This window comes from Chaetura pelagica, unplaced genomic scaffold (assembly GCF_000747805.2).
Source record: "Chaetura pelagica isolate M959 unplaced genomic scaffold, ChaPel_1.0 scaffold165, whole genome shotgun sequence".
In the NCBI taxonomy this organism is placed as follows: Eukaryota; Metazoa; Chordata; class Aves; order Apodiformes; family Apodidae; genus Chaetura; species Chaetura pelagica.
In genome coordinates, this window is record NW_009953302.1 from 260,314 (window position 1) to 270,321 (window position 10,008).

The 10,008-nt window shown below is 53.1% G+C and overlaps 1 protein-coding gene across 1 annotated transcript in view; it reads left to right on the forward strand.

The window, feature by feature from the left end:
• SIM1 (single-minded family bHLH transcription factor 1) overlaps positions 1-10,008 on the forward strand; it is a 51,726-nt gene that overhangs the window by 9,013 nt on the left and 32,705 nt on the right. Inside the window, exons 2-8 of the mRNA XM_009998052.1 lie at positions 5,643-5,725; positions 6,815-6,904; positions 7,034-7,142; positions 7,263-7,348; positions 8,512-8,711; positions 8,826-8,932; positions 9,847-9,994. Of these exons, the coding sequence (XP_009996354.1) occupies positions 5,643-5,725; positions 6,815-6,904; positions 7,034-7,142; positions 7,263-7,348; positions 8,512-8,711; positions 8,826-8,932; positions 9,847-9,994 (823 nt within the window). The remainder of the gene's footprint in view (positions 1-5,642; positions 5,726-6,814; positions 6,905-7,033; positions 7,143-7,262; positions 7,349-8,511; positions 8,712-8,825; positions 8,933-9,846; positions 9,995-10,008) is intronic.

The following is a 10,008-nucleotide window of genomic DNA, read 5'->3' on the forward strand; positions in this document are numbered from 1 at the left end:
CTGCCTCTCCTCCATCTTGAATGGGCAGGGAGCGGCTGTTAAAAGGGCAAAGCAAGCGCAGCGAAACAAAAGCGAGCGGAGGCTTCCCCGGGCCGAGGCCCCCGGGAGCGGGGCGGCAGTGAGAGCGCTGGAGCGGGGCGGCCACTGCTCGGAGAGCGAGTTTTAAGGAGCGACTAGAAGCCAAACGCCCGGGGGAGCTCCCTGGGCCCGGCTTAGGCAAACGTCCCTGCTGCTGCCCCGACGGGCCGGGGCCCATCGCGGCCCCGGAGCAAGGGGCTGCCTCCGGGAGAGCCCCCCTGCTCTTCTCCCTCTGCTCATCCTCAGCAAGTGGAGAAAACTCTGTCTACGGAGCATCGTGTCCAAGCCAGCATCTACTCGGCGTGCACGGCTTCCGTGGGCCTCGCCGGGCCGTGTGGGCAGGCAGGGCGCTGGGACAAGTTCCCGGGGGAGTAGTGTTCCCCCCCTCTGGAGGTAACTGCCTCTCAAAGCCTGGTTCCCCCCAAAGAAGCAGAGCTGGAGCTCAGACTGGGCTCTCCCCTGCGTGATTTTTAAAAGGGGACGCCAAACGGCTCGCTCAGCAGTGGTTTTCGCTACCGTGAATCCAGATTGCGCGGAGATTTCATGTCGGATAGTCCTTTGGGGAAATCGTAGCGACCGCTTTTAAAAGCCGGCAAATCAACACAAAGTAGATAAGGGCTCGCATCTTCTGGCCACCCCACCCCCACCGTCCACCCCCGCCCCCCTTGGCTATTGCCAGACATAGGAGGGGGTCGAGGTGGGTTCTGTTCTGCAGATGCTCACAGAGGGACAAGTAACCCGGAGATCAACCAGGGCCAAGGAGCTGCCCGGGCCTCCTGGAGTCTCATTTCCCTGCGCCTGTCTTCCTCTGTCTTTGCCTAGATCAAGTTAGAAATGATTGAGGAATCTCTTCCCCCTTCCGTGGGACAGAGGATCTTCTTGCGACCATATCGCCACTGGGTAGGGACGATATCCACCCAACCCCTCCATGGGCTGCTGGCATAAAGGCTTGCAGCAGTCACAAGATGAAGGGAAGGACAGGCCCAACGCAGCCGGGCACCAGGGCACGGGCCATGGGCTGGGCTGAGGGGCCAGGTCGCGGTGGGGATGGTGTGCCCAGGGCAGGGCGGGCACGGCTGGGGAGAAGGCATTGCACATGGGCTCGCTGGTGTAGCTGTCCCATGGAACAGATCGAGATGCTTTCTTTTTTTTTTTTGGTGTGGGAAGAGCAGTGTTTTTCCACTGGGAAGTGCTGAGAGAAGCGATGAGTCAGCAAGCTCGCTCCGAGCGGGATCCGCGCAGTCTCGGCGCAACATCCGCGCATCCGGTTAGATACCGAGTCTGCTGCTCGCAAACTAAGCAAGAACCTGGCTAAAATGCTTCGTTGTTGTTTTGTTGTTGTTGCTTGTTTGGGTTTTGGTTTGGTTTGGTGTTTTTTTTTTACTCTTCCTCCGGAGGGTGGACACTTATTTTGTGGCCCAAATGGTTTTTCTCCCTAGGAAAAAAAAAAAATAATCCTCGAGTGGAGGGGATTGGTAGGTAGCTGCCTATAATCTATATTTTGTCAAGAGTATCGTATTCATTCCGAAAGAAAAGCTCGATCCATTTATTTTTGATGCTTGAATAACACAGCTGGATGATGCCTTGAGCTTACACTAGGCGGTTGCTCATCATTCATTCGCCAAGAACTGGCCTAAATGGTGCCTGTGGGATTAGGTCAATTTTAGTGGATCTACTTCGCCTCATTTGGTTACTAATTGGTTTCTTGTTTTATAAATCGAAATCTCATTTTCAGGAAATTACAAAACCCATGCAGCCAGTCCATTGAGGTAATCCGTGGGTCGGGGGTATTTAAATGGAAATGGTTCTGCAATGCATAAGTATTAAGCAACAGTAAAACTTCGCCTTCTATTTCCAAATTAAATGTGAGCTCGCTAGCTCCTTAGATCCGTAATAGATACATCCCTTCTAAGGCTACTTATGTAAATATTATAAACCAGACCTCGGTGGGGGAGGGGACGCAGGGAGGAAAGCAATTTTTATCTGCTAAGGTTAATGTGGCATATCTTGGAAATCTTCCAAAATAGATTATGTTTTGCTTTGTCTTCGACCACTTTAGCTGGGAAAATCCTTTGCCTCAAAACGGTTTAGTTATCCTTCCCCTCACAAAGCTTCTTGTTTCTATTCCAAACCTATTATGCTGTTGGCTCTCCAAATTACAAGAGAATCTTTAGATCTTGTTTCCAAGCGTAATCCTGAAGCAAAAGGGGGAGCTGATTTCCTTGTTTTGTTTTAAATAGACAATCAAAGGATTTGCAGAACTTTCTGCGGTAGGTCAAGTGCAAGAAATCACAGTTTGCCCCCTCGATAAAAAGAAATTGGATGTTAAAGCGAATAGACAAGGGGGGAGAAAAGAAAAGGGGATATTAATCGAGAGGATTTCTCCTATAATCTTTAAAAACAGTATTTAAGGGGCATCAGGAAAGCCTGGCGATTCGGGAGAGGCTGGGCTTGGCAATGAACAGAAATAGCCCCCGACTTGAAAGTGCTGAAACATCTGGGAAGTACAAAAGAATCGTCTCATGTGATAGGATTTCAAAAAGCCGGTTCAGGTAGACAAGCGAAAACGTTTCATTATAAACCATTAACAGACGCAGCCCAGCGGTGCGGGGTTTCCACCTGAACCGCAGCGAGGGGCTCAGCGCCCCGTGAAGAACCGCCTTCCCGGGGGCAGGTTCACCTGCGCTGCCCGTGAGCTGTTCATTAACCCGCCCGCGTCCGGCTGTTTTCCCTTTTAGAAGAAGAATAATTAGACCCGTAAACTTCGATTAATGAACAACTTAAATCATAGGCGAGGAGGCAGATTTAGCCCTGGACACAGAAAGCTGTCACTCAAGTGTCGCTCCGTGTTGGGGGACGTCTCAAGGAGCCGCTTTGGCCGCCTCTGCTCTAACGGGCCGTCCTTGCTCCCCGGCGGAGAAACCTCCGAGGGGCTCGGGACAAACAAATGTACAGCGGGTTTTTCTCTCTTTTCCCGGAAGGTGTGCAAGATTTGCCAGCTCCTTGCTTGTTTCCGGGGACGGGGGTGATCCTCCGTCCTGGAAGCTGGGTTCCCGGAGGAGGAGGGGGGCAGAGCTGTCCCAAAGCTCCTGGTGCATCTTCCGCGGGCCCATTCGCTCCGGCAGGCACAGGGGGGAGCGGAGCTCCGAGATTCAGGAAAAGATCACTAGGTCCTCGCTAGCTGGATTTGAGAAATGAATGGGAAGGAGCCTGTTTCTGGCTGGCACCTGGCACTGGGTACACGCTGGGGCTGTGGGAGCGGGGCCAGGCCAGAGAGATTCCCTTGCCTTTGTCGGGCTGTGAAGTTAAGGAGGAAGGAGGGAAGTGTAGGAGCGGGAAAGATACAAGTCGGACTGAAGAGGTGGATGAGGGAAACGGAGAGAAGAGAAGGAAAAGTGGGCATGAGAAGGGTGCATCGCTCCGGCGGTGGGAAGGGCGGTCGAGGGCCGCCGTGGGATGCTCTGTTCAAATAGCGAGGAGGAAATCGTTAGCTTTGTTCAGAGCGGCAAACACCTGGGTGAAGCCGGTCAATAGCGAGGGATGCCCGCGGCCGCCTGCTGTCGCCACCTCGCTTGTTTGCGTCGAAATAGCCGGAAAACGGGGTCTTGCCTTCCCTGAGCCCTCCCTGCGGGAGGGAGCCCTCTCCGGCTCGCCTCTCGCCTTCCCCGGGTGATCCGCACCCCGGCCATCAATCAGAGTTTGTATTTTCCCCCCCTCCCTTTTACTTTGTCTTAGCGTCTGTGCGTGTCAAGCTGAGCCTTATTTCATGGCATAAGCGTGAAAGGTTTTAACTGCCCCGTTTAAATTATTTCAACAGCAACACTGTGAAAAGGCACCGCTCATAAATAGTTTCGCTCCGATGGAGTAAACCATCTGGCTTTTATTCCTCCTCACTTTGCACAGGAGAAAACAAGCGAGAAAAGTGGGGATGAGAAGGGTGCATCGCTCCGGCGGTGGGAAGGGCGGTCGAGGGCCGCCGTGGGATGCTCTGTTCAAATAGCGAGGAGGAAATCGTTAGCTTTGTTCAGAGCGGCAAACACCTGGGTGAAGCCGGTCAATAGCGAGGGATGCCCGCGGCCGCCTGCTGTCGCCACCTCGCTTGTTTGCGTCGAAATAGCCGGAAAACGGGGTCTTGCCTTCCCTGAGCCCTCCCTGCGGGAGGGAGACCTCTCCGGCTCGCCTCTCGCCTTCCCCGGGTGATCCGCACCCCGGCCATCAATCAGAGTTTGTATTTTCCCCCCCTCCCTTTTACTTTGTCTTAGCGTCTGTGCGTGTCAAGCTGAGCCTTATTTCATGGCATAAGCGTGAAAGGTTTTAACTGCCCCGTTTAAATTATTTCAACAGCAACACTGTGAAAAGGCACCGCTCATAAATAGTTTCGCTCCGATGGAGTAAACCATCTGGCTTTTATTCCTCCTCACTTTGCACAGGAGAAAACAAGCGGCGTCTGAAACATTAGACAGGTCATGAGAGATTAATTTCTGCAGGGGGCTGCTTGGAGAGAGATCGTCTCCTCTGCAGAGAGACTCATCCTGCCTGCCAGAGCAGCAGGGAGGAAGGGAGGGAAGGGAGGTGAACCCCGGAGACCCGGCTTCGTGGGGCAGGCGGGAGGGCGGTCCGTGCCGTCGGACAGACGGTGCCGTGTCCGGCCCGACCCAGCAGCGCGTTACCGCAGCCGGGAAACTGCGTTCGGCTCGGCGACAGGTAGTTTGCGTTTCGTCAGCTGGAGTGGGGAACACTAAAAGGAAGAGGCTTTTAACACGGGGCTGAGGAAGAGCTGGAAGAGTCGCATCTAGTCGTTCCTCTCTCTCCCTTCCCAATTCGGTCATTACAAACCTTCCAGGTGAAAGGACGGTGGCCCCGAAGAGAGAGAGAGGCGGGATGTCAAACTGGAAAGTGATCTCTGGTGAGCAGGGGGTCTAAGCCCGGCCTTATCACTCCCCTTTCTAAAGCCTGCCAGCTAATTACCCAGCAGGTTGTGACCGGGCTCTGCCTTCCGAAGGGGGAGGAACCTTCCTCAGGCAGGATTCAGGTGCTGGCAGGACCCATCCGTGCCTCCGGCCTGGTCGCCAGCGAGAGGCTTCTATGCCCAGACACCGACGTGCCTCGTTAACCGCATCCTTCTCGCGACATCAAAGGCTTCCCCCAGCACACCCCTTCCTTTCATTTTATACAACTTCCAAAGTTGTTCAGGATCCCTTCGGTGGCGTTAGGAGAAAGGCACTTTCCCTGAAGCACAAGCAGTCAGTTCCCAGTAGCCGAAGGCACCACCAGGAAGCCCAGGCACACTGTTGCACTTAGATCTTAGGACTTAACTTCATCGTTAACTCAAAATAGTTGTTTTGATATTTTTCTCCCACGGGTGTTAGGTCTTTAAAAAAAAATCCACAAAAGACACTTCTCTGTGCAACGAGATCATGTCTAGTTTATCAACGATTATATGTATACATGTTTTAGAGTGGGAAAAAAAGAAAAAATTGAAAATAGCTCCTCTCCAGCAGACTAACCTAAGTCGATGTTTCATCTCCTCACCTTACTTTTCTTGGTGTGTCTTAAATAAACAGGACTTGGAGAAGCCTGGGGCCACTCTAGCCGAACCAGCCCACTGGATAATGTTGGACGGGAACTGGGATCCCATCTTTTGCAGGTACTGGTCTGGAAACGACAGCCATAGGGTATTAATGATTAAAGAAATAATTCCTTCTTCTGAGCCCTTAAGTGCCACCCTGACTAATTTTTAACTGTTCACGTGTTTAATAATAATAAAAAAAAATAATAAAAAAATTAAAAAGGAGAGAGAGAAAAAGAAATAAGAGAAGAAGAAAAAAAAAGGGGTGATGGGGGCATCAGAAGTACGAGCCCTCGCATGTCCTGGATTGTAGTGGGGTTGTGGTTTGGTCACTCCGAGTCTTTTGCTCCAGCACTGGACAACACAGGGTCCGCAGAGAGGGGTTCACATCGTATCCCTGTGTGTCTTGTGGGATCAGGGAATAGGAGGGTGACTTTTCCCCAAATTATTAACAAGGTGACACGTCCCGGCAACACGTGAACCTCAGGACGGTGTAGAGACAGGGAGAGGAGCTAGAGACAGGCTGGGGGAGGCTGTCGTGGGCTCAGGAGGCACAGAAATGGGCACGTACACAAAGCAGGTAGGACACATTTGAAAACTCACTGATTAAGGAAGGTAAGGGAAATAGCTGTTAATCGTCACAACGCATTTTTTTGTGGGGTTGTGTGGCTTTGGGGAGACTATTCTGCCCTCGGCACACTCAGAAGTTCCATGCTAAAATGTGCAGGCTAAATTCTCTTATTTGCCCTACGGTGACTTTTAGTTGCCCTTCGCTCGCTTCAAGTCTCCTTAGGAAGTGCTAAACCCCCCAGTGACACGGGATAGAAGTGCTCAGTGTTTTAGGATCTACATACCAGTCACCGGGTAGCCAGGAGCTGTTATTAGATATTTCCCAGGCACTTTGCACTACTAGGACCTTGTGAAGCTGGATATCTCTGAGAGGTGGGTTGTATCCCATGGGTCCAGGAGCTTTGGAGGGATTCTTGTCCAGGATTTGCCCATTTCCTTCCAACTTTTTAAATAACCACAGTGTAAACCGGGATGATTGTTTGCTAAAATAATAAACCCGGGAACAGGTACTTCATGGATCTATCTGTCTTCATGGTGCATCTACGTGTCTTTCTCTTGATACATTTATACTTCCCACCCCTCAACCCTTTCCTGCAGACGTTGGACGGTTTCATATTTGTCGTGGCTCCAGATGGCAAGATCATGTACATCTCGGAGACCGCCTCGGTGCACCTGGGCTTGTCACAGGTACGCTGGAGGGGCCGCTACCCCTCTGCCTGCTCTCTCTCCCACCGAGCCGGCTGAGAGGGGAGGTGCGTGCGGGGTGGGTGAGCGGTGCCGGCCATGAGCCCCTTCCTCCTCCCTCCCCCTTCACAGGTAGAACTGACCGGCAATAGCATTTACGAGTACATCCACCCGGCCGACCACGATGAGATGACGGCGGTGCTCACGGCCCACCAGCCCTACCACTCGCACTTTGTGCAGGGTAAAGTACAGAAATCCCCCCACCCCCGCCCCCGGCTTGGCCTGCTCGGCCGCGGAGGGAAGCGCGCAGGGGCTGCGCAGCTCTCGGCTCACCGCACCTCTGCCTTTCCCCCCCTCCCAGAATACGAGATCGAGAGGTCGTTTTTCCTGAGGATGAAGTGCGTCCTGGCCAAGAGGAACGCGGGTCTGACTTGCGGGGGCTACAAGGTGCGTGCCCACGGTCGGGACCTACCCCCTCCATCCCTCCCCAGCACGCAGGGCGGGCGGTGCAAACGGGGACGGGAGTGGGGAGAGCCCTCCCTGCCCGCGGGGGCCGTCCCAGCCTGGTGGTCTTTCATGTGGTCCAGAGCCAGAATTTCTCTCGAAATTTAGGCTAAAGAGCTCAAACCACAAAACCGAGCAATCGAGCTCCCCGTGGATTTTTTGTTTTGTTTCGCTTTATTTTGCTTTTTTAACTGAACCTCGCGCAACCACTGACGTTCCTGAAGTGTTTGTGGAAGCTGTCAGGTGACACAATGGGAGCCCTGGCTTAATTTATTTCTTTATTGGGTAACTTGTCAGCTTCAGGGGCAGCTTTCCAAGTCAAGGGTTTTGCTCCGGTGTTTCACATGGTTGCGCTCAAGTGCTCCTCGCTGGGGACAGTCCCTGTTCTCCTGCCTCCCCCCTGCTTTTGTGTCAGCTGCCCAAGCCGGGAGACCTATAATGCCAGCAGATGTTGTGCCATGACGTACCGTCGAACAAGAACATCTGGTAAACCTACTCCAGGAAGAAACACCGTAAAAGAGAAGTAAAGGTGGAACTGCACAGCAGCCACCTGTGAGGGTACATTTAGGAGACATACCTACATCCAAAGATACATTCTGGCTGTGGATCATGTCTGGTCTATCTATCTAACAGACATATCTTACACATGTGAAATCTGCACACATGTAAACTCTTTCCAACGCAAGCACACGCTCTTCATTGCAAAGTTATAACTTGGCACTTCCGAGTCTTTCCTTTTCAGAAGAAGAATAAAAGCGTAGTTAGGAGGTGGTCCAAACACCACTTAAGTCAGTGGAAAAAATAAATAAACATATCTAGTTGACTTCAACGGGACTTAGATCAGTGGTGAACCCTGTCATGGAAAAAAAAACCCCAAACCAACCCCAGCCCAAACAGTTGAGCCGAAACCCCGCAGACGGTGCCGCTTTGCCGGAGCGGGGGCGCGGGGCGGCGCCCCCCGGGCCCCCCGGGGCCGCATCGGCACCCGCCGGGGCGGGAGGGTCTGTCCGGGCCCCTCCGGGTCACCTCTGCGGGGAGGGCCGCCTGTAGCAGCGCACCCTGCCCCCCCTGCCAGGCAGCCCCGAGCTTTCCTGTGTCTCCGGCAGGTCATTCACTGCAGCGGGTACCTGAAGATCCGTCAATACAGCCTGGATATGTCCCCCTTCGACGGCTGCTACCAAAACGTTGGCTTGGTCGCCGTGGGCCACTCGCTGCCTCCCAGCGCCGTGACGGAGATCAAGCTTCACAGCAACATGTTCATGTTTCGGGCCAGTTTAGACATGAAGCTCATATTCTTAGATTCCAGGTAGAGCTGGAGTTATTTCCAAACCTTTTCATCTAGCCCCTCCCTCCTTCTCCCCCAGGCCTCCCCTCCTGTCCTCTCGCCCACTGATATTTGCTGCTTGTGTGTCTCTTGCAGGGTAGCCGAACTAACAGGTTACGAGCCCCAGGACTTGATAGAAAAGACCCTTTACCACCACGTCCACGGCTGTGACACCTTCCACCTGCGATGCGCGCATCACTTGTGTAAGGAGATTGTATTGTTGTAGAGACGCTGCCCCCTCGCCCCTCATTCCCCGCCTTCTCCCTCTGCAGTTGGACTTTGGGTTTGCTAGGATTTACCTCTAGGTCAGAAGGGGAAAAGCCAGTTCACTGGAGGGGAGAAGAAGCAAAATCTGCAGCAGGTTTTAATGAAACGAGTCATTACAGACTGAACTCCGAGCTGGGGGCAGGAGAGAGATGAAGGAGATCGGCAATGAAAGGCTATTTTTAACTCCTCAGCTCCCGGCTGTAGGACAAGAACTCCCCTGCACAAACCCCAGGCGCCCAGTTCACTTCAAAATTCGGTTAGGAAAACCCCTTTTTTCTTGCTCCAAAAAGGCGTGCCAGTGAAATGCAAATACTGCTGTTCCATTTCCACCAAGTCTCACAAATCTTATCTGTGTATCTAGTTTTGACTGCCGCAGTGAGCTCGGTTCGGAGACCCGTCCTTTATTCTATTTTGATATCATGATGACATGAATACACGGATAGATGAATAAAAAATAATATGAATTTCCTGTAAGTTTCCTTACAGAGATTGTAAAGAAAAGAGATAAAACCCAAAGCCAGATTTATAGAACTAGATTTCGATGAAGATAAGGAGAGGTGGGGGTGGGTTGGGGGGATTCAACCACCTGGGGTATTCCTCCTGCCCCTTCAATCTCCACGAAGAGCCTTTGACAACGAGCGGCCCGGCATTCAGGGGCCGGTATCAGCCCTGCCCGGGGGTCTCCAACACCCTTGCCCTCCAGGGTTTCGGTCCGTGCTGCTTCCTCATGTGATGCTAAGGGGCTTCAAATCCCTCTCCTTGCCCACGGGGAGGTCTGGGAGGCGGCGAAGGGGGAGGGGAGGCGCGGTGTGCGCCCAGCTTTCCTGATCTCCCTGCTCTGCCCCCGCAGTGTTGGTGAAAGGGCAAGTGACCACCAAGTACTACCGCTTCCTGGCCAAGCACAGCTGCTGGGTGTGGGTGCAGAGCTACGCCACCATCGTGCACAACAGCCGCTCCTCCCGCCCGCACTGCATCGTCAGTGTCCACTACGTCCTCACGTAAGTCAGCGCGG